This window comes from Alligator mississippiensis, chromosome 14 (assembly GCF_030867095.1).
Source record: "Alligator mississippiensis isolate rAllMis1 chromosome 14, rAllMis1, whole genome shotgun sequence".
Classification (NCBI taxonomy): domain Eukaryota; kingdom Metazoa; phylum Chordata; order Crocodylia; family Alligatoridae; genus Alligator; species Alligator mississippiensis.
Genome location: NC_081837.1, coordinates 2343792 through 2367943, shown reverse-complemented (window position 1 = coordinate 2367943; position 24152 = coordinate 2343792). Strand labels below are relative to the sequence as shown.

Below are 24152 nucleotides of genomic sequence, written 5' to 3'. Positions count from 1 at the left end.
GCCACATAAACTTTTGAAAAACAAATGCCAAGGCAATGCATTACTGAAGGGAAGAACTAGCATCATACATGGTCAGTCGGTATTATCTGCAATAACACAAGTTACAGAAGAGTCCAAGAGCGTTGTCTGAAAATAGACACAAATCCCGTTTCTGCATATAAACATCAACAAAGATATTAAACACGGTAAAAAGAAAAAACTCCTGAGAATCGTGCGGTTAAAGAGTGTCTAGAGTTTGCAAAAGGGAAAAGAGAGGGCGTGGGTTAGTACAATGCAGTGAGTATTGTGAGGAGATTGAGAGACTTCGACTCCGGAAGCGGGTTGGGTCCTTGAACAAGAAGGTATTGTTCTGGCATGTTGAAACATTTGTTTCAGTACAGAACGAGCCCGGCCTAATTTTGGTGACGAGCCGTTTGGTCTTCATGAACTGCACTTTGGTTCACTGTTCGATAGCACTCCTTTATGCCACTTGTTTCAGCTTCTAAAACTACGTAAGCAGAATTAAATGGAAATACTACTCATCCAGCAGACTACTAGCTAGCTAAGAGTCATACTACAGTGACAGGAAAATACTTCTAAGAGACTACACTAAGTCAGGCCTGTTAGGATGGCTTTATGGACACAGCATCCTTTGCCTAGAGAAGAGACTTGTAAAGATGAATGAGGCTTTGTGTGCACCAGCAGCAGCAGGAGTGCACACAGCTTCTAAATTAAACGGTGGCTTCTGGTTTAGGCCCAGTCATTAACTTTATCTGCGGGTCAGAAGGGAGAGCAGATGCGCCCGTTGCCGGTCCAGCGGCATGGGGCATGTTTGGCAGCAGCAGCAAGCCCTCCTCTGGGACTGGAATCGGTAGGTGCTGCACGCTGCTTAACTGTTCACAAACCTGCAGGGCAAGATGAGAGGGAAATGGAGCAGCACTGCTGAAGCGAGCGGAGGCAGGAGGGGGCCTGGTACTAAGTTTCCTGAGTGTGCTAACCCTGACCATTGCCATGGTATGATAGATTTCCCTTCCTCTCCCACTTCAACTCCTAGCAGCTGTTTTCCCCAAAGAAAAACAGCCAAGGGTTACTGCATGCATCTCCAAGGCATTTCCCAGCTTCCTTGGAAAGCAACAGGCTTGATTCAAAACATTCCTGAATGTGGCGACTGGCCGTGCCAGCCTGGCAGACACCCTAGGTTTTCTCACACCCCCAAGTGGGAAACCACCCGGCCCCGTTACCAGTGGGAAAATCTCATGGGTATCAACACTGCGCATGGTTACCGCAAACACTCGTGTGCTCCTGAAGGCAATGCCCAGGCTATCGTATCATGGAGGGTTGATAACACATTTCACTGGAGAGGGGAGGAAACAGTCTGCCTCGAGGGAGGGCTTTCCCTGAGAGCACCACTTCTGCCTATCAGTTTATATTCAAAAGCGATAAGTTTATCGCCCCGTGCGGGTAGCGTGCCTCAGCAGCAGGGGCTCTGAAAGGGAAGGAGCCCCCACCCCGGCCCCGTTCCTTGGTTGCATGAAAGACCAGCGCTCCCTCGTCCCGGGGCGAGCAGACCGATCGATTTGCACCTCTGGCAGGATCTGGAAGCTAAGGCAGTGGAACGGAGTGGGAAGCACCAGCTTCTCCAGCCCCACCCCTCCTGGGAATGCTAAGCGTGTTTCATGATGCTGATCTTGCAGCAGAAGCTGAGCACTGCCACGTCACGATGCTGGTTTTGATGTCGGCATGTATAAAACCGTGGTTTGGCTTCCTCGTGTTGCTTTGTAAAATAAAAGTCCTGTAGCAATGACTGCCGTCACTGGCTCGGGAGAGAGCAGAATGGTTTGGGGTAGGAGATGCAAGCAGACTGCTGTCTGGTAGCGAACAGCCATCACTGACCTCTTCTCTGGGCAGCCAGATGATACAAAGACCTGGCGCAGGCTGTGTCCAGCTCACAGTCTGAGCATTGCCTTGAACCCCACAATCTGTATGGAATGTTTTCTAACCACCAGGCTGGTAGTTAAGTCTCCACTGCCTGTAGTTGCCTCAGCCCAGCCAGGGATTCGGCGTTCTGATTTCCGCTCGCGGTAGCACCCGGAACCGTATTCCTTGAACAGGACCTGGGAACAGGAGGCAAAAGTGGCAGTGAAAGGTCCAAGGGCAGCAGTGTCCTGTCTGCACAGAGCCGTGGGGGCTTCAGTTGGTGCCAGGCTGGGTGAATGCCCACCACCTCAGCTAAGAGCAGGGCTGTTTCCCTGAGCAGGCAGGCACCTTTGCCCAAGCTGCACAAGCTCATTGTACCTGAGCTTCTCTCACAGCCGTCACATTGACTAGCAGGTTTTTGCATAATGCCAGCAAGTGGCCCCACAGCGGTTCTCCATGGGCCGAACACTGCCCCTCGCTCCAGCAGTGGCTGCATGCGCACCCAGAGGCAGATGCAGCCTTTCACAGCTAGGACCGAGCATGTTGTGTAACACCAGCTGCATCGGAAAAGACAAAGCTAAACCACCCCTCTTCCAAGCCAAGCCCTTTTCCCATGATTTGCTGGCACTGTGTGCTGGCAAGGGGTCGCTGGCTCCCTGGACGGACCTGCATAACTCCTTGCTGGTGCACGTGGGTTGTACGCCCACATACTGGAGAGGCTGCTGGGCCACGTATGAAATACAGAAGCCAATGGAGAACTGAGACCCTTATTTTCAAAGTGGGGCTCCAAGGCTGCACCAGCACTGTGCCAGATATGACGCTGGACATGCCTGGTGCCATGGTGCAGCAGTTCCTCCTGCTGTTGTTGGCACTTTTATCTCTGTCATCATCACTGATCTCAGCGGAGCAGCTTGGGAATGGGCCTAAGGGGCCTGCTCTGCTATCGCTGACGCAACTCCCACTGCGTCCCTGCCCAGCCCCAAGGTCACCTTGCCCAGACCCGCTCTCTGGCTGGGCCTCTCTTTTTCATCTCAGTAAGCGAACACGGGACCAGGCTGCCGCAGCTCTGGGACACTGCCATCGATTCCATTTGGCATCCTCATGGACCGAGCCAGGGGCCGTTATTGACTTGTCCGTGAGGCAGCAGCTTTCCTTGTTCCCTGCCTCGCTCCAGCCACGACTTGGAGGGAGGGACTCGCTATCCTCATCTGTATGCGGATCGTTTCCTGCCCGCAAATGGCCCCCCTGCCATTAGCATTTCCTGTGCACCACCACGTCCTTCCAAAGCACGGTACAATGTTACGCATTGAAACGTGACGAGAGTCCTACTTACTTCACTTCCTCGTACTTTTTGCCTCGATAAAAGTGGCTCTTCTTGATGAGGTACAGCAGCACCAGGTCGCAGAAGAAAGCTCCCTGCAAAAGATTGAGGGCAACACATTGCAGTCTCTGAAAGCAAAGGTAGCCCCTTGCCAGTTAAAACCCACAAAACCACTGCTAGTGGCTCCTTAACACCCAGCCGTATTCTGAAGCCAGCAGTTTGTCACCATTTACAGGAGGCTTTTATGTGCTTTCTAACCCTTCTTTGGGGACAGTTCGGTGGCGGTGGGACCTGTCTTGTCTCAGCTTTTCCACCATGCCAGCTGACCCAAGACATCTTAGCATATTAGAGTTTCTTTGCATCACATTTCAGTTTTTGAAGTGCAGCAATAGGGGACCAGGTCTAATTTGCAATGAGCATTGTTCAGAGAACAAATGAAAGGCTACAGCACTGTTTGTAGCTCAGCCTTCACACCATGTACATGCCCCTGGTGGGATCTGTTCTTCCTCATGCGTTAAACCCTGGTGGGGACATGCAGAGAGCTCAGACCCCACAGATCAGCCTTTCTGAGGAATCCTCCTGGGACAGACAGTTTCATTTCTAGTCTCGTTTTCCAAGCCTACGGCACACCCTGGTGACGCCTCAACCCTGCGACTGGAATGAATTAGAAGTGGCTTTTACTTACTGCGCCCATAAGCGCGAGCCCTGAACCCACGTTGATTATCGTTGGAATGATGTTAAATTTTCCCGCCTGGAAAAAAACCACAGAACAGAGCGATTAGCGCTAGCTCAGCAGGTCACCGGGAGCCAAGCAGCCGACTAGGGGAAATCTGGCCCTTTGCCTAGGTACCAGCAGCAGCAGGCTGGGTTGTAGGAAAGAGCTCTTCGCAGAGCAGGCTTTCGAGACTAGCGTCTGCACTAAGAGGCCTGCGTCTGTCTGCGGGCAGCAGGGCCCCAGCAGTGCGTTAATGCAGGCCTCTCCTGAAACCTGACCTCCACAGTTCTGAGGTTTATGCACAGGAAACCAAACTACCTCTCTTCCCCGGGGAGCTGCTGGACCTCGCCTGAGCTGCTTTCCTTAACCTGCAGGAGATGTGACGTGGATCCTACGTGTGGACGGTGTCTTCATCCAACTCTGCCCAGCCTGCTTCTGCAATCAGCCTCTGCTGTGCCCTCCCCTACCCAGACTTACCCTACTTCCTCATGCCAGGAGCCCCCTCCCCTCAACATGCAGGAGTGGGTTTCGGTCTCATCGCAGCACGGCTCAAATGCGTTCAGCTTTTACCAGCTTTACAACGCCCCCTCCCCGGTTTCTTTCCAGGCTCCTCACTCACCTTGCCGTTCACCATCACGTCAAAGCGGATGCCGTAGGCTTTGATCAGCGTCCGGAACTCGACCCCGTCAGTGTTCTTGTAGTATTTCGCAAACCTGGCATGCAGGGAACATGAGGCCGTTGATTTTTAACTCAGGCACCCGCCCCGCTTCTAGATGAAGCTAGTTTAATGCAACACACACATAATCTACAAGCCATTTTGTATACTGTTAAAAGTGTTCTAGTTCCATGTTGCAGGGTGCCTGGCAGAGGGGTTACATCAGTTCACCCCCCGTGTCCAGGTGTGGGTATATTTCCCTGTTATAAAACACCTGGCTAAGAAGAACAGTGCGGTCCTAAACCCAACACCTCAGAGGAGCACATGGGTTGGGTTCAAGAGTTAGTTCAATCCTGGAGACAGTGTTTCATGCCCAGCCTTAGCCAGAGGGATCAGGAAGCCCAAGGAGATCGGTGCAATGGCCTTGCTGCAATTTCCTCCTCATTTCAGTGGAAGAAGGGAAGGAAAATGTGCCACACCTGTGCCTGGATCCTGAAGACCTCCATGGCAGCCGAGTGTCCCTGTCTGGGGGTGACGATGGGCACAGCTGGGGCTTGGTACAGATTATGGACGACTCAGCTGAACTTGTAAATCATTTCTGCCATTCCAGGTTTATAACCACTGCACACCCCTGCTGTGTCAGGGTACGAGCTCTGCAAAGAGCCGACTTGTGGCTTAGGTGCCGTAATGAGATGTGACGCTGGCTGCCGTGGCTCACCTGCTCTACCTGTGGCAGGTTAGGGTGTAGCAGCTTGTGTTTGTGTCGGGGTGCACTACAGTCTTACTAAGAGTTTAGGTTGTGGATTTGTACAGGAGGGTTTGGATAGGGATGATTTCTGCCTCAGGCAGGGGGTTGGACTACGTGACCTATGGTCCCTTCCGGCCCTGCTTTTCTGAGAGTCTGTGTGTAAGAGGCAGGGAACATTTTAAATAGTCTTCTAATCATGGAAGCAGAGCAACACAGCTGCAAAAGCTAGCCAGGCCTAGGCACAGAGTCTGATACAATCTACAATCCAGGACTGCAACGCTGGATAGCAGTAACGTACCTGAAGTTGTACCCAGAGGAGATGGATTTTTCTCCAGACTCGTTATCCAGCCGGGTAAAAGAGTAGTGAGGGTTGCACTCAGACGGCCCTTTATCAAGGTTGCAGTCCCATTCAATCATAATCCCGATGGCACCACCCTGGAGGAGAGAGAGGGAGAGAGGTTTTCAGTGGGCTGTTCTTGTAGCTGAGCTTGGTTCTTTCCTCCTTGAATCCCACTTCCTGCTCTTCTGTCAAGTGTCTCTCAAGCAAGAGGAGAGGAAAGCAGACCTCTCCGGTCCTGGTCAGGAGATCACTATGAGCCACGTTCATGTCACTGAAGCTAATCACATGATGCTCCTGGCACCACCAGGACTCTTCCTATGCTGGAAATCCAGGGGGCAGTTATACTGTGCACCTTGCAGTGCCCAGGCCAGAAGGACCCATATGTAGCCATGAGGTTTTCCACATCCAGGCGCTGATGAAGTCTGTGCCCTTCAGCAGACAGGACACTTAGCCATGGCAGGCGAGACTGAGTCCCATGCAGAAGGCCAGCACAAGGGCTGCATCACGGGCTGAGTGAGTGGGCTTCCAGAGAGGCCAGGCCTTGCACTGACCCCTTGACAGGGCTGAGTCTCCCCTTATGTGACAACAGATTAATTTTTCCATGTTTCTCTGAGCCCAGCAGCACTGTCCACAACGGATTTGTAAACCATAGGGAGTCAAATTTCTCATAGACCTTACAGGGACACTGTTCAAGCTGAGTCAGGCCAGGGAAGGGGGGGGATCACATCTGTGGGGTCCTTTCTTCCACCCAACAGAGATGTCTCAGCATTGCGGGGAGGTCTCTCCCTGGCTGGGGGAGCACGGGACGACGGTGTTTGTACCTCAAGTGCCATCTCCTGAAAGTTGCTCCCGGCCCAGCTCACAAGGTTGCCCAGGCGGAAGATGGGGCAGTACAGGTTCTTGGGGCTGTAGTGGCAGGATTTCAGGTAGAAGTCGTCGTTAGTTTTCAGCACGTTCGTCCTGCAGACGGGAAGGAGAGAGCTGCTCCAACCCTTCCCTCTGCTGCCCCATGGAGCCACGGAGGGACCTTCCTTTTCAGGGCAGCGCCCCTCTGCTATCAGACTGGCTGTGCAACCCAGGGCAACATGCCACTTACTCTCTTACCATCAATGCACTTGGCATGCTCAGATGCCAACACAGACCCTGGGGCCTGTGAACAGACTGAGGCAGGCTGACCTTTACCCCCCTAGGCCATCTGCTGACAAAACCAGGACTTGCGGAAGGGTTCACCCTCCCTTCAGCATTGCCTTCCAGTGCTATGTCTCCGTTGCGGTCCCCACCCCAGCTGCCCTGCATCCTGTTTGCTCTCAGCACGCACGCACACGCACGCCAGGAATGGGCAACAAAGCTGCCCAGAGCAGGTGGCCGAGCCAGCCCTTCCTGCTGGCTCCACCATGTGCCTCGCTTCAAGCAGAACATTCTTAATAATCTGGAGGCGGAAAGGCAGAGCATCCTGGTTTTACCTTCCCAAGGAGCCCTCCAAGTGCCCTGCCCCAGATACTGCTGCTTGGTAGAGCCGTTTCTAATAGGCAGGTCAGCGATAGTTTGCACAACAGATTTTACGTCGGGTGGGTGCCTGTTGGTCAGGCGGCCAGCCCGGCTGTACAAGGAAATTCTCCAATATTCAGATTGACTGCAGTGGTTACTTGGGCAGGGCAATAAAACCTGCGATGGAAACGGCAGCCTGTATTTCACCGGGCGGTTGGAGCAGTTATGGCTGGGATGTGTGCGGCCACGTGTGGGTCAAAGGTCCTGTCCGACAAGTGACAGGCTGGGCGGTGCTCAGGTGCCTGGTGGTTTTCCCTCCTGGCCCTTCCCTGCTCCTCCGCAGCCAGAAGCCATGTGGTTTCCTCTGACTACCAGCAGGAAGCATCCACCTTCCTAGAAGGGCATTTGAATCACGCACCCGCAATGCAGAGGGAAATAAAGCTAAAGAAGCCCACGTAGGATTATGGACATCAGAGAGGCTCTGAGTGAGACAGGCAGAGAGCAGCACGTGCACTTACTTGGAGAATTTGAACTTTGGGAAGCGGATTGAGTTCTTGATGTACACGGTGAAGTTTTCCGCATTCGCTAAAAGCACCTTCCTGGAAGAGAGGGGTCAGGTGGGTTTCGGCTCCGGGCCCTCTGCTCTCCAGGCACTGCCCTCACCTTTCTGCTTCACAAGACAGAAATCAGGGCTGCATCCTCCGAACCCCTGGCAGCACTATAGGATCTCTCCTGGCCCAGCTCAGCCCTACCCATCAGCCCATGCAGGTGGCCCAGCTTTTCAAGAGGTTGTTTCAGAAACGGGCAGCGACAGAGGGAGTCAGGGAGCAGCGAGGGCTGGAGGGCACCTGGCACACACTGTGCGGCACTGTGTCCCCCGTGTCTACAGGGGAGCGTGGTCCCTGCCCCGCACCACCCTTGTGCAGAGCTCCCTGCTATGTTTAAATACAGGGGCTCTTCCAACCTGGTTCAAAAAGGGCATTCTAGCAACCACCACCCAGCACTTTTCCATCAGCTATTCCCTAGGAAACCATGCTACCGAAGATGGCAAGCCATGCTTGGTTACAGGGCAAGAAGGGACACGCACTTGGCGCTAGATTTTCTCTCCACTGGACACCACGCTAGTATCTCACATGTCCCGTTGACGTTGCTCCCGGTTTTCATGCAGCGGCCGGTCTTCACCCCTGCGACACAGAGAAGACCATTGACAAGGTCATGTGGGGCACCCAGTTTCCTTTCCCCCCAGGCAGACTGGATGTTAGACAGCTTTCCCCAGGCCCTCCGTCGTCCCCCCAGCTCTCCCTTCTCAAACAGCCTCGTTGTTGCTCTGCAGAGCAGCCCCAGCGGATCTCGGCAGTGTGACTAGTACCCATTTGGCTGTTTAAAGACACTGTAGACAATTCAGTGATGGCAAATAAATCTCAGGGAGATGCGGATGCTGCTGCTTCAGCTCTGTTACCAATTAGACATCCCTAGCCTGAAGCACCCCTTGCTTCCCCCACCAGGAAGCCTGCCAGAGCCGCGCAGTTCCAGCCAGCCTCTCCCCACCCCGGTGTCTTCCCAGGCCAGGAGCCGACTGCCCGAGGTGAAGTGCAGGGGCCGGGGTGACCCCATCACTCACCGTTGCCAGCTTTCACGGGTTCCCCCTGAGGGCAGTCCTTGTTCTTGCTGCACAGCGCGTCGGGAATGGCAGGGCTCTGCAAGGCAGGAGGTAGCAGCCAGCGAGGGCCACGACCAGGCAACAAACACGTCCACAGGAGCTCTCCCCAGCCCCCCAGCTGGAGAGGGGCACGCGCTGCCATTTAACAGGCGAGGGACAGGGAGAGGCACTGGACCTCACAGAAGCCTGCTCACCCACCCACTGTGGGAGTAAAACCCATTTCTTCTCCTTCCTCATTGGTCTACGTGCCCAAGTGATTTAGAAAACCAGGCTCCACTGACATTCAATAGGGCACGTGCCCCTAAGTCACACAGGTGCTTTGGGCACCTGCCTTGCCTGTGGTCTGGCATGCCCTGCTGAGGTTTGGGCACTACATCGCTTTACTCTGGGAACTCTCACCCTGCAGTACAGCAGAGGGGCCCTGGGTCCAGTCTCGAGTCCCTGATCCGCCAGCTGCAAGCTGAGAGATGCGGCCACGAGAGGGCAGCACGGTCCCCACCAGCGCTGCAGGCAGACCCGGAGCTCAGCTAGCCAGAAGCAGGGAGGAGAGGGAAGGGCCATCATTCTCAAGGCTTCAGCCAGGAAAGTGGCTTTTGCCGGACGCCCACCTGTCCGTGTGCGCGACCAGCTCAGCGCAGGGTAAGGAAAGTCAGCCAGGATGGGGCGAGAGGGTCGTTAACAAGCAGAACATCCCTACGCGTGTGCAGATGGAGGCAGGACAGCTGCACCAGGCCTGGGCATCCTCTACCTCACTCATGATACAGCTTCCAAGATCTGCTCTTTGTTGGTTTAGGGCACAGTCCTTTGGGTTTAGGTGCTGAGCACCCTGCAGCCCACTGGCCAGAGTGAAAACGGAGCGTGGGTGGCACTGGTCACTGACAGGATGGGGCCCTCCATCCACTTCCCTGGGCTCTACTGCAACATGTCCGTGTCCAGCTGGACAACTCCCCTCCCCCTTCTCCAGCTGACTGCATGCTGCAGCAGCCTGATTCTCAGCTGTGCTGGGTCCTGGCAGCCATCACTGATGTCCGGTGGAGCTGGAAATGCCCAGCACCTCTGCACATCAAGCCAGCCGATCTCCCCCAACCCCACCCTGTAACGAATCCCATTTCTCCCATTCCAGGTCTGAGATGACCCCCTCCCTCCTCGTCTCCCGGGTCCGCTGTTCCCTCTTGCCAATTTGAGGGCCAGCCCTCCCCTTCCTACCTCGGGGCACATGTTCTGCGTCTGGTTTAGGGTCACGATCAGGTTCGTCATCACAAAGAAGATGCTTTCCCCCTAGACGTGGAAAAAGGAAAAGACACCTTTCAAAGCCCGCTGACCCTGCTATAGTCGCACGCTCCGTGCAGCACAACACCGGGATCTCATGTGGCACTTTCCAATCCCAGGTCTAAGCGCCTCACGTAGGGTGTCACAATACCACGGGGAGAAGTGACTTGCCCACGGTCACCCAGAAAGCCAGTGGCAGGGTGAGGATGGAGCCCAGGTCTCTGCATGGGGCCATGTGGCCCCCCTGTGTGGGCACAGCACTCTCTCCTGCAGCCTGTATCCCAATCACAGGGCACGTATGTGAAACCCTGTGCTGCAGGCAGGACAGTATTCAACCGCGCCTAGGCTTGGGAGGCAGGTGCTTGCACTTTGATAAGCAAGATGCAATGCCTGGCGGGGAGGCTGGGAGGACAGCACTTGTAGGCTCAGTCGCAGCTCTCAGCACACAGCTTTCCTTTCCTTTCCCATAAACCACAATGACTAGGTGAGAATCAGAGCTCAGGTCCTGTTGCAGAACCACAAGGTGCACAGATCTGTGCCTGGCTCGTGCTGCTCTGCTCCGGCATGTACAGGCACGTGCACATGCCATGGAGCGGGGGGACGGCTTTCCTGGTTACAAATGTGGGTGAATGTTACCTGCACAGACAGCCTGAAACGCAAGCCCTAAGCAATTTTTAATACAACAGAGCAAGGCAGACAGGGAATGGTCCAGGCACCAGAAGGGAGTGAAAGCTAAGCTCTTGCTTGCAGGTCTCGTGCTGCACACGGAGGTTAAGCTATCTACGGCAAATAGGGAAGTAAGTGCTTGGGCAGCAGGAAACTGAAAGCAAAAGGGTGTGGTTGACCACAAGCACCTCAGAGCCGGAGGGGAGGCACCAGGCGACCTTAACACCTGCAAGAGCACACCAATGGCTTCCTGCTGCGTCCACGCGTTGGGGGCCAAAACATGGTGGTGGAGCTGTTCTCAGGCACACCCAAGAAACGGCTCTGCTTCCTGCCACCGCTCACGTTGGACGAGCCAGCCTCAGTGCTGAACAGAGACCTGTCAGCAACCCCAGGAAAACTCGAGACATGCAAGGAAGCTCTGGCTCTTCCCTGCCTCGGCTGTTGCTCGGACATGCTGCAGAAGAGGCAAGGCCGGGCCTGCGGCTTCAACGTCATTTAAGAAAGCAGCAGCCCGAGGGGCAAGGGCAGATGCCCTTTGCCGACCATTTGTGCTTGATGCCCGCAGGGGAGAGAACAAGTAATAATGGCCTTAAATCACACCGAGGGTGGCGTAGGTTGGGCGTTACGAGGAACTTGCCAGCTCCAGGGGAGGGGTCAGCTCTGGTGCAGAGCACATAGAGGGGCTGAACAGTGGAGACCCTGGGATATTTTTAACAGGCTGGATAAGCGTTTGCCTGGAACAGCTGAGACCAGGATGACCCTGCGTCGAACAGGGGCTGGACGCGATGGCTTCTGGGGTCCCTTCTGGACAGACTTCTGTGAGACCTCACTGTACACGGCCAGGGACAGCTCCTCCTCAACCTGCACCAACCTCCTGCCTCTCCTTCGCCTCCCCGGGGCTCCCCTCGGAGCTCTCCAGTAGAGCAGGCATGAGTAAGTGCAGCGCACATTCAGTCCGACCCCAGACCTGCAAAGCACTTAAGCACCAGCTTCACTTTATGCAGAGAAATCAATGTGGTTTTTCCCTTGCTAAAATGCTTCAGCAAGATCTGCGGTCCAGACCTGCAGGAAAGCCCTGAGGCTCCAAGGCACCCCAAGGCCGGTTCCCCTACGTCACTCCGCGTAGTAGCAACCGAGCTGCAATCAGTCTGTCCAGCCAGGGAGGCTGACGGACAGAGCAAAGGGACCAGGGCCGCAGAGCAAACCTGTGGGGGGATGACATAATCGGACGCGTCCCACAGCCTCTCCCCCAGGTCCGAGGTGTTGGTGAAGGCCACCCCTTTGAGCTTGGTGATGACAGAGCTCTGGATGGAGGTGTCCACGTCCTGGTAGCCTTTTTTGATGACAAACACCCACCTGCAAATAGAGAAGCGGGTGACAGTGTTAGCCGGGACAGTGCACGAGCAGGTCAGCAAGACCCAAGGACCTTCCCAAGCCTGATCCCAACCGCCTGCGACGACCACCAGTCCAGAAGGGGTCTCAAGGACCCCCGCCTCCAGGGAGACGGCTCCTTTGGAGGCAAAGTGCAATTCAAGGGCAAATCAGACCTCGCCAGCAGTACTGGCTTCCTCTCAGCCAAATTCAGAATAAGCACCTTAGTGCGAACAAATCCCTGAACAACCTCTGTTGTGTCCAGAGCCCCAAACAGCCATGGCTAACGTGACACAGGGCACTGGTGAGAAGTGACTTGCCTGAGGTCCCACCTGTGCAAGGCAGAGCCAGGCTCCTGCTCAAGGTTGCCAGGCACAGCAGGGTAATGAAGGCAGCCTGTGTTTGGTGTCATGCATGAGCCAAACCTAAATACAGCCTAATCCAGGAAAAGCCCCTGCTCACCTCTACAGGGCAGAGCTGGGGGTCCGGTCCCATGTCAGCCTCCTCCCACTGTCCCGGACACCTACCAGTTGCTCAGCACTAATAGGGGTGACCCTCGTTTGGGCAGAGTTGTGATGGGAGAGACTCCGGCAGCCCTTCTGGGTGCCGGCTGATTGCACCCGTGTCAGCACCTGCTACAGGACTGCCAGCTCCGCAGCAGTCATTGCCCAGGAGACGCGGCTCGGGAAGCCGGGCAGGGGCTTGCTCAGAGTGATCCACAGGGAAAATGCTCTCATCTGGCTCTAGGTTCGCTCCTGGGCCAGTGGACTGGGAATCCTACTAGGGGAGCTTAAGTAACCCCCTGGGCAGGGTTCACTGTTGGGGGTGGCCACTTCCTAGAAAACTTTGCATCACCAGCCTTGCCGGGGTCAGGAACCGAGCGGTGACACCCTTACATGGCGGACTGAAGTGCCCGCCAGCTCCTGAGCCACGGGCTGCCACGGAGCTTGGATTGCCCGCTGCCAAAATCATGAGTCGGTGAAGAACCTCAGACCAGCAAGAGGGCAGACTTCATCAGAGAGGGGGGGCAGGCCACATCTGGGGGGGCCTGGATGCATCAGCAGCTGCCAGGAGGAACAGGGACAGCACACACCCAACTCATTCATGCCGGTTCCCAGGGGCAGATGAGGATCAAAGTTAGAAAGTTCCCTCCATCCTCTCTTCCCAGCCAGTTCTCATACTTCCCCAATTCCCCGCGAGACGAGCACATTTCCCAGCTAGCACCTGCCAGGCCCGTCTTCCAGACTCGGCTCTGGCTGTTCCCCACTCGGTGGGGAAAGAAAACAACATCCTGTCCCCGGCCGTCGCTGGTCAGGGCAGGCCCAGAAACCCAATGCAGCGCCCAAGGCCCCTCATCTGAACGGCACTAAAAAGATCAGGCTAATGACATTCATTGCAGCTGGTAAATGCAAGCGCAGCCCAGAAGCAGCGAGCAGGGTAGCCAAGCACCCAGGCTCCTCAGGCTCCCTGCCAGGAGTCTCTTTAGCATCCTCTTCTCCCAAAGGGGTCACAGCTATCGGACTGCTTCCTCAGCACCGGGCACATGCCAGACTGCTGAGACTCCGTCCCTGCTCTGCTAAGTAGTGCCGGGACTATAAATAAACCCGGCAGGCAGAGTGACTCTGCTATATTTATTCAGTGAAAACAGGGAGTGGGGGTAGGAGCGGCGAGGACTCAAAGGGCAAGCAGCTAAGCCGGAGGTGCTTACGGGCAGCATCCTCCCACATCCTCCGGGAGGAAGAGCCCATGCGTTACACGCTAATCCTGGGTCGTGGAGCTCAAGACCCGAGGTCACTCGGCTGCATGCACGACCAAGCCATTATCCGGCGGTCCTAACCCCATCACCATGCCAACAGCCCTGCTCAGAAATGTATGGAGGGCACGTGATGTGCACGCGGCCTCCCCGCATTCATAGCGCCGCAGCCGGTCCCAGGCAAAGGAATCTGCTGCTTGGTGCCGTCCCCCTCTGCAGTCAATTCATGCACACAGGCACCATCTCACCTAGCATCCAGCGCCGGAGGGAGCCCTGCAGCACTGCCTTTTCCCTGGCACCTCCCCAGAGCCGGCAACACCGGCGATAAACGCTCCAGCTCCCAGCAGGGTCACCGGCAGTGCTCTGGCATCACGGCCGATAAAGGCAGGAATAACATAGTTTTAAGGTCACAATCACATTCTTAAAATGATCGTGGATCTCAAATGGGAGAGGGGGCCTCAGAGCTTCTAGGGGGGACCTGGCCTCCAATGCATCCACCCACGCGCAAACCCCAGCAATGATCAGCAAATGCAGCCATTCGCATTAAGCCAGCCAAGCAAACCACAGCCCGAGAAAGCCCTCGCTGCACATCCAGTCTCTGGTTGCGGCCAGGTGAGCCCCGCGAGTACACAGCAGGCAGAGGAAGCGGAGACCATGTCCCTTACCCCACAAGGTAAGCCAGGATGGAGAGCTGCACCACACGGTAGAGGATCCCCACCTTCTTGTTCTTTGCAATGACATACTTCTCCGTTTTATAATCAAAAAGCGACACGAACAAACTCTTCCAGGCGACCTGCCCCATCCTCCCTGCTTGGCCCGTTGGTGACAGCTGCAAGCAGCGGTAAACTCAGCCTGAATGATCCACACGTGCTCTGCACTGAAACCTGACACAGCAGCTCCGGTAGAGCTGCCAATCTCCACCCTCCTCTCAGCTGCTCTCAGGCAGCGGCAGCAGCAGCAGCAGCAGCTCAGTCCTTACAAGCAAGTGCTGCAGTCACAGCTGAGCAATCATCCCCAAACCAGCTATGCAGACAGCGCCTCTTCCCAGAGATAAATCCTGGCAGCCCCAAAAAATGCTCTCTTCCCTTTCCCTGTGCTCGGCCAGAACAAACCTGAGCTTTCAGGGCCACGTAGGTACGTCTCGCTCTCTCTCGGGGGATCCAGATCTCAAAGCCCTTGCTCGGTTTCTGCTCGGTCCCAACACCGACCAATGGAACGACTTGGGAATTTGCCCGAGTAAAGATAATTTGGCCTTTGTGAGAGCAATCCAAAATACTTCACTGCCAAAAACACCTTCCCCCAGCAAGACAAACAGTTGATGTGACTGACAGATACTTTCTGCACGTGGCTACATGACAACTCCAAAACACAGTCAATAGAAAAATAACCCAACATGGTTGGGTTACAGAGAGAAGTTATTGCAACCTGTGCTTGTGACACCACCTGAAGGCAAAGGCAAGGGCTTGGAAGCAATGGGTAGATATTTTCTGTGGCTGATCTGCATGTTGCTCAGCTTGGTAGCAGAAACCGATGAGTTCGCTTCCAGCAACATCAGTTTCTAACGACCCGACATCAAGGTCACGTGCACTGCAAGGAAATGGCTTGTTTTTGAAATAACTGTTTCTAGCAGAGCACTTTTAAAGAATTTGGAAACACCTTTCCAGGCCTCGGGATTACAGAGAAGCTGATGTTACTTTCATTAAGTCCAAAAATTTTAAATTATACAAGTTACATAGGGATACTTAAGGTCTGAGTTAAAGGACTCAACTGCAAAGGACTACATTCCTGCATGGGATGCATCCCGTTTACAAGTCGGGGAGTCTTCCAGCGTAATCTGGTTCTTCGTGCGAGCGGTGTCTGACCCCATTTAACACGGGCGCAGCTCCTATCGAGGCTGTTGCGAGTTGCAGTTGTCACATCGCAGAAGTGAATCTGAAAGTCCCAGGTTCCTCTAAATTATTAAACTTTAAGAGAACAGCGAGAGAAACATTATCTTTAAATCTTCTATCTCTCCTCAGCCCCCGTCCGCAACCTCCGCCAGTTCCCCGTGCCCAGATCGTCCTCTGACAGAATGAAGAAAACGGTACAAGCGTCCTTGCCACAGTCGTGTAACCAGGGGCAGAGAGCTGCAAGGTGTCCTCGAGTAAGTCCCCGGAGGTCATGACAGGGTTGTCCTCAGCAAGATGTTCTCGTGGAAAGCTCAGTCTTTCACTTTCCAGCCTTCCCTGGGGTGACTACTCCCACAGTTTGCTGGTTCTCACTGCAAATATTCAACCTACTTTCTCCTAAACGTCACCCCACAACACCAAGTTACCACCTCTTGTACAACGCATCACAACGCTGCTTTGGTGTTTGCAGTGTCACAGATTGTTATCTTCGCACTCTCGCAGCAATCTTTAGCCCAGTGATCATTTATCACCTACTTTAGTCTGTGTCACGTCAGCATCTTTTGCTATCGAGAGGTCTGAGAAATGTAGTTCACACTAGATGTGTGCTTTCACTTAGTTCATGAGCAGAGATTTCCCCAGATAAGAATTCACACCCTTCGAAGTGCAGCAAGAACAGAGCCATATAAGGAGGACTTTTTACCTCCTACCCGTAGCCCAATGGCATCTAAACCATTGTCAGCACTCTCCAGAGAAAGTCCCTGCCCAGCAGCGCTCCTCAGCTAAACAGATGCGCTTCACGAGCGATGTCCGAGGCGATCTCAGGCAGACAGGGTTCTTTGGGCAAGTCTCATATCTTTTATTAGACCAAATAATTTCTATTTGAGTTGGTCTAATAGAAGATATCAGATTTGCCCAAAGAATCCTGGTCTGCCTATGTCCTTAGACCAACACTGCCACAACCTACACCGAGATGATCTCGGGTGTGCACCCGCCGTCATGGGCCAAAGGTGGCTTTAGCTATCATGCAGGATCCATCTGGGCCTCAGGTTCCTTCTAATGTTTAGGCCCGGGCAAAAACCAAAGGCAGCTCCTGGGACCAAGAGCCCTGAGAAGTTGCGGTAGCTCCATCTGTCGCGTGCAGCAGGCACCTTTGTGCCTGGCGTACAGGGCAGCTAGGGACAAGCAACCCCTGAGCTCCTGCAACAAGTGACCGAATGAAACAGAGGCACTCCGTGTCCCAGGCGACGGGGCAGACGAATCGTGGAGTTAGAGAAGAGTCGCAACGCATTTTCTCCACGCAGGGCCCGGGTGCGCCCGCGGTTGATGTGGCGTTTCAGACTGAAGCAAGGGAATCGCTCATGGAAGGGGCCGAGACAACCTCGCTCCTTGGCAACAGGTCCTTCTTCGCACAGCCTGGTATTTTTAGGCCAACGCATCGTGACCAACAGGCTGACTGAGGTGGGAAGGCTGCTCTGAAGCCACGAGACCAACACGCGGAAATGCACGAATAGCAGGGTTGAGCGCAGAGCGAACGGCTCTCCCTGGAGACGATGGATGTGACTGCAGGGGGTGAGAAGCGGGGAAACGCACGTGCAACCTGCCAAAGTAGAACCGTCCAAATGCAACTCGGGCTTCTCCTTCCCTCCCGCAGCGACTCTGCAGTCGGCGCAGCGCAGGGCCACGAGAGAGCCAGGCTGCGAGTTGTCATGGTTACAAACGAGGAGCTGCAGATTTGGTTTGCTTTCTACTCTTCCCTTTAAAAAAAAAAAAATCAGTGATTGAACTAGAACAACACGTCACAAAGTGCCTGGGACACGGCATGGAAACTGCAGTCCCAGCGTTGCCGTCCTTCCCGTGGAAGCGTCCACATCTGCCTGCAAGCGTGGGGCGTGTGGCTATGCCGGCCCCAGGAGACAGACTGGTGCTTTCTGTTTAGGGCCCCGCTCCTGCTCCCATTCAGCTCAAAGACCCAGCTTCTAAGACCACAGCTTGTAACCCTGAGGGCTGCTGCAGAAATCTGAAAATCTCTTTCAAATACTTCTTAATTGTGGGAAAAGCAGAACAGGGTCTGGAGCTCAGCACCACATCATTTCCCTTATCTTGGGGATGTGCTCACTGATAGCTCCACTGAGTCTTTAATCACCCTGAGCTGATATCTTTGCTGTTTCCCTGGCCCCTACGCCAGGACTGAGACATCTGTGGAGGAGGTTTGTGTGTCAAGGGGAGGAAAGGGTGCAGGACTGAGGAAGTTCATAGGACCGACGCTGATGGATGAACTGCTGGCACCACGGCAGGAAGCAGAAATGAAGAGCTCCCATTAAGAAAACCCACCGTTTGGGAGCCTGAAGGCTGCAGCTGAGAGCACGGCAGGCTCTGTGCAGCGCTGCAAGCCGGCACTTCGATTTTCTAAGAGCAGCCCACAAAGGAAACGTCAAGTCAAGGACTGAAAGCTGAAGGCTTTTAATAAAGCGTGCCTTCACATTAACATAACGAGGCAGCGTGCTCCAAGCTATGCCTGGCAGATCGGCTCCATTAGCGAGTACATTAGTGCCTCAGCCCTGATGCGCAGGCATGGGGAAGAATGCAAGCCTGCCAGGGCTGTCAGCCCTGACCTGCTCTGCTGGACAGCCAACGCAGCAGGGACTGCCATGTGGAGCCGCGGTTTTAGTCCCTGGGAAACTTCCAGGAACTGGATGAAGGCCCAAACTCATTCCTCACAGGCCACCGCCAAATAGTAACGCTTTCTAGCCATTGTGTCGCGTAGGCCGGATTCACATCAGTGACAAGAAGGGCAAGGATCTCACTAGCCGCTCGACATGCAGCCTGATCCCATCTCAAACAGGGAGGCCAAATACACACAGTAGCAATTGTGGACACATGCACCAAGCAATCTACAACGTGGTTGCAAATCACATCTCCCAACTTGAGGCTCTTGTTACCCATCACAGGCCTCTGGCGTGCACTTGAGACCAGGCTGCTCCCAGAGCCAGCTTGGGTACCTCCACGTGGCACTGCCGTACGCCACGCAGTCACCTCTCAGCGCTGCTACGTGCTCTTGGAGATCACAGGTGAGGGATGCCCTTCAGGTTCCTGTGCTCCCCCACAGGCAGCCTCCACGCTGCTCCTCCAGTCACCTGGTACCAACACGTTTACCTGCTGATCCGCACGAGATCTGCCCCTAGCCAAATGCACCGTGAAAAGAACAGATGACACTTGCACCAGTGCAGTTTTACCCCTGGTATTTTCTGTGGTAAGTCTGCACCCTGCATGAGTACGTTCCACCCAGGGAGGATCTGTCCTGCTCTTGATTACACCGGCATAAAAGCTGGTTATGCTAGTGTAAATGTCCCTTTTAAGTCCTTTAAAGCAGGACCCCCACCTCACCTCTGAAAGCTCAGGGGCCTCAAGAGCATTTATGACAACATGTCCCATCATCGCACCAATCCTCAAGGGTTAATCTATTACGAGCAGCCGGCAGCAGACAATCGAGGAGGCTGAACAACGCATTATTAGCCATATCCGTACAGGAAGAAGCTTCCTCCTACTTGCTCTGTTAAAAGCTGACCTTCACTCCCTTGAAAGCACTGAGCAAACAGGCAGCACGTCTAGGCTGCCTGGCTGCAGCGATCAGCGGGACCATGAGTATGTTCCACCCAGGGAGGATCTGTCCTGCTCTTCATTACACCGGAATAAAAGCTGGTTATGCTAGTGTAAATGTCCTTTTTAAGTCCTTTAAAACGGGACCCTCACCCCACCTCTGACAGCTCAGGGGCCTCAAAAGCATCTATGACATGTCCCATCATCGCACCAGTCCTCGGGGGTTAATCCATTACAAGCAGCTGGCAGCAGGCAATTAAGGAGGTTGAACAACACATTATTAGCAATATCTGTACAGGAAGAAGCTTCTTCCCACTTGCTCTGTTAAGAGTGGACCGTTGCTCCCTTGAAAGCACTGAGCAAACAGGCAGCACGTCTAGGCTGCCTGGCTGCGGCGATCAAGGGACGTGAGGAAAGGCAGGAATAGCTGACACGGGCGGTCTCCTACTGCGTGCCTAGGCCCGAGCCATGAGTATTCCTGCCAGAAAGCCTCGAGTGGACGACGGCGGGACAATCCAGATCTGTGCAGAAGTACTGGCACCCCAATAAGAGGCAGCAGCCTTCAACCTCTGCCCACTTGTTTTTTCCCTTTTTAAGCCACCTCTCTGCACTCCACCCGTGCTGCTGGGGGATTAAGCAACTCACGTGAAATAAGCTCCAACGCTCCCTTTCTGGCAGGACGGGGGGGACTGTTGAGGCTTCAGAGCTTTGAATACATCTGTGCTCTTGGGAACTTCAGATCCACCAGAGTGCCAAGGACTTTATTGGAAGGGTTTACTATTAATGAAGATAAAAGAAACTACAACAAAGCTTCCACGGGGAAAACTCCAGGACCCGATAAGATACATGGCTGCGGGCTGGGTTAATACACGTTCTTGGCAGGCCAGACCAATCCCTTAAGTGCCATCCACTCGCCGCGAATGGATTTGGCTTGCATTACACCAGCTGCAAAGGATTGGATGGGATGCATCTGATTTACAAGTCAAGAAGTCTTCCAATTCATTTCATAAAGAAAAGCTGCCTGAAAGGAGCAGCGCAGAGGCCCCTGCTCCAGCCACGATCCTGCTCGCTGCAAGTTTCAAGAAAACAGAAGGGGTTGGAGAGTCGTGGGAGAGACGAGAAAGGACAAGAGCAGGAGAAGAGATCGTAGGAATGGAGCACAGAAACCTGGCTCCTGTCCCATAGTGCAGGAGTATCGGGGCACACGCCACAATTAAAAGGCACCGCGCTTCAAGCCATAGAAAGGAACCGCCACTGAAGAGGCTCCACAGGATTGACCCATGCGCAGGATATTACTGAGGCAAAATAGCACTGAAAAGGTTGACTGCTGACGAAGAACCGCTCTGCTAGTCAGGCACGAGCGTCTAAGCCTTCTTGCTTCCCTGCATCGCTGGCTAACCGCCAGCTGGAGTTAGGAAGCAATTCCTGCTCCCTGCCCCGGATAACAACGCATGTGCCCTTGTCTGTGTTCTCCGCTCCATCCTCCTGCTGTCTCACAGTAAGCCACCCTGAGCCCTTGCCAGGCAGGGCAGCATAGCAATTAAGTAAAGGAAGCAATAATAAACAACTACATTGGCAGAAAGCACTGATGTGGAGTCGAGCATTTTCTTGGTGTCGTGCACTTGCAGAAACCCACCCACGTCCCATTTCCTTAAGCAGAGGGGCAGCAAACAGCACATGGGATCCCCCCACCCCAACACATGGCAAAGCACGACTGTCCCATCCACGAAGTAGCTGGCTTGGGCCTCCAGTGACAGCCCTCCCTGCCCTCACGTTTTCTCCCAAGACCCACCCCACCCCCAAGCTCCTCCTCTGGGGCTACGTGGCCTTCCACGGGCTGAACCGCATGAGGGAGTCAGTTCTGCCATAGCCAGACTGCCAGCACATGGCAGCAGAAAGGGGTTTTCTCCCCGTACAGCTGCACCGCTTCCTTGAATGACATTAGCTAAGCTAGCAGCAGCCTGCCCTGGCAGCATAGCGGTGTCCACAGCTATGGGACATGACTCTCAGACGCACACATGCCATGGCAGCTATGCCAGCAAAACTGCATAGCGCACACGTGGCCCAAATGAACTCTCCTTTTGCACGACTGCTGTGCGATGCAGAAGAGTGCTCAAACACACCGTTTCTCTCACAAGGGTTTGGACACTCATACATTATGGACCTGCAACTGGGCAGGCCCTTAGCACCTTCCCAGATTTTACTGGGTTTCGTTCCCTCCCAGAAAAGCAGCCAGGACAGTAGCTATAGCTGAAGAAAACACACCCAAAAAACCTCAGCCTTAGCCTGAGAGAAGTCTGCATGTCACTATCACGATCCACGTGCAAGTCCCCTATGTCACCACTTGCTGTACACTCAGAGTGAGATTTCATTTAGGGCTTCTCCCAAGGAGACTCAGCTGCTGACCTGACGATTGCAGGTCAGACCTAAGTGCAGTGATGAGATTTGAATATACCCGAATAATCCCACTCTCATGTGAAACAGAGCTCTGAACAAAACAGCCCACGTGCACAAGCCACTTGTGCACACAAGCTAGGAACTCAGGCTGTTCCCGATGGGAAGAGGAAGGCTGTTCCACAGACAGGGCAGAGATCCTATTCCAGAGGCAGGTGCAAGGAAGGGCGTATCAGGCATCCGGGAAGTGACCTAATGCTTCATTCTTACCAAGTAGTCTAAGATCCAAATTGTCCTGGGAACGCCCCCCGCTCCCTATTCCTAGCCTGTGCTTCTACAAATAACCTCCTTTCGCCAGGGGAGCAGCCAGCAGGCACGGATCAGTTGTTGTGACTCCAGACTCACCATGTACAATCAGGCTGCGATTCTCTCTCCTTGCAGGCTCTGGCGCCACACAGAAGCAAAGTCTTTCTTGCGAAATGTAGATGTGATCCGGTTTGTAAGGAGGTGCTGAGTGATGGGTGGGGAGGCAGTAATGAGGAGCCTTGACTGAAAGCACTGGTGGCCTTTTTCAGCTCCTCCAAAGCTCGATGTCCAGGGGCTTGTCCACACTGAGCTTCTGAATGGCATGAGGCTCGCCCATTGCTGGAGAGAAAGCAGAGAAGACATGCCCTTCCCCCAAGAATAAATCCATCCGACCGCCTCCCAAAACAAATTAAGCAGCTGTGAAACAAGATAGCTTCTTCATGTCCTTCCCCACCAGGTACAACCATTGGTGATACCTCCCCTTGGTCCGGGTGACTGGCTCGTGGCTGGCACGTTCTGCTGTGCAAAGCCCAGCGTGTTGCCAAGATCCAGCCCCTTGCATTTGCAGATTCCCGCTTTCCCCGAGGCAGCCGCTTGGTTCCAAATCTATGAATCTATGAAGCTCTGCTAACCCCCAGCTCCAGGGGTGGGGAGCAGCTCCTGAACCCCACGTTCAAGCAGAGCCAGGAACTCCGGTCCCGGCGTGAGCAGGCAGCGAGGCCACACGCATGCAGGGCTCACCCCCGGGATTTACTGTCCAGAAGCTGCAGTGAGGCAACTCCCCAAAACAACAGGACACTGGGTTGTTTGGTGGGGTTTTTTTAAAATACAAGGTGGGAAAGCAAACGTTGTTGTGCTTAACAAAGGCCCACCTTTCCAAGCATGCCAACCCAGCTTGGCCTTTCCAAGCATGCCGACCCAGGCTCCCCGGTTTACACAGACCTCAGGTCCCAGAGCCTTCCCTTCACAAGCCTCGTTATCTCAATGCTTGGCACCTGGGACAGACTAGCAGCAAGGAGTGCCTTGCCTGCTGGGGCCGGAGGCTGCACAAACAGCTTGTGGTACTAGTGCCCGAGCTGCAATCTGACTGATGCAGCCATTGCACTTATCTTCAAACCCGGCACCCTCCCTCTGGGCGCTGACAGCTGCTCCCGTTTCGCAGCGACCAGTTCCCTCAGAGGGGGGCACCTGCCAGCCTCCTGGATAAATCAGCACCCCCCGCATGCACCCACCACTGTGCCCGACTTCACTCCCCACTGGTGTTACTCCAGTCCAGTGCTGGTTTGCCGTGGCTGCGTTCTGTTTGTTTTCAGTGTTGCTGCAGGAGGCCGGTCTCCAACGTGCTGAGCACCTCCTGCTTCCCGCAGCCGAGGGCTGGGGTGGAAGCAGCTAGCCTAGCTGGGCAGCACTGCAGCACACTACAGGTCTGGATTCAGGAGCACCAGCAGGTCTCTAAGGCCATTTGTAGATGTGCTCACCGTTTTCTAAACCATGTTAACTGATTCAAATCGCACAATTCAAATTAAAGGTTAATAGATGATCACTGACCATCGGGGGGAGGTTTTCCAGCATTTCTGCACTTCAGAGCCTCAAAACTGTACTCACTTGCTACACCTGGCAGTGGGGACGGGTAACTTCAAGCCCTAAATACCTGCCGAATGAAAACATCAATTAACACAGTTTAAACTGCCTAGTTCAGACTGCTATAGTCTGCATTAACTTTAACCCTCATTCAGCACGGATTAGTTAATTCGGACTGGAGCCAATTTTAATTCAGACTCCAGATGTCCACGTGTATATAGGGATGGCTGTAGTCTGGATTAAACCTAGAAAAACGTAACATCTGGGAACAGATGCTGTACAACAGCGCCTCCTGCTGCTGACGGCCCAGGGTGCTGGTGGGGTGGAACACGCATGCTCGAGCCATATGGGATTGATCACTGCACGGGTAAGCGATCACTCCACGCTGGGAGACAAAGGCATGAACCCGAACCCTGTGGGACAGACAGAGAGGGACTCAGCCAGCTCTGGGCCGTGACAGCCAGCCACAGCTCAAACACACGAAAACCAGCAAGAAACAAACA

At 54.3% G+C, this 24152-nt stretch overlaps 1 protein-coding gene across 3 annotated transcripts; it reads right to left on the bottom strand.

The window, feature by feature from the left end:
* Nucleotides 1–11: 11 nt before the first annotated feature.
* P2RX5 (purinergic receptor P2X 5) lies at nucleotides 12–22255 on the bottom strand. 3 transcript variants are annotated; one of them, XM_014603876.3, is made up of 12 exons: nucleotides 22168–22255; nucleotides 11964–12114; nucleotides 10030–10101; nucleotides 8785–8860; nucleotides 8297–8347; nucleotides 7682–7762; nucleotides 6497–6635; nucleotides 5634–5770; nucleotides 4552–4645; nucleotides 3903–3968; nucleotides 3230–3312; nucleotides 12–2093 (listed from the first exon to the last, which is right to left on the bottom strand). In XM_014603876.3, exons 1-12 carry the CDS (start codon nucleotides 22168–22170, stop codon nucleotides 1994–1996), a joined length of 1053 nt encoding a protein of 350 aa, XP_014459362.1. In that variant the 5' UTR covers nucleotides 22171–22255; the 3' UTR covers nucleotides 12–1993. The 3 variants fall into 3 exon arrangements, with proteins under 3 accessions (XP_014459362.1, XP_019347472.1, XP_014459367.1); XM_019491927.2 differs by lacking the exon at nucleotides 22168–22255 and adding an exon at nucleotides 14548–16603 and having other exon boundaries at nucleotides 8251–8347; XM_014603881.3 differs by lacking the exons at nucleotides 12–2093; nucleotides 22168–22255 and adding an exon at nucleotides 14548–16606 and having other exon boundaries at nucleotides 3226–3312; nucleotides 8251–8347.
* Between the last annotated feature and the right edge of the window lie 1897 nt (nucleotides 22256–24152).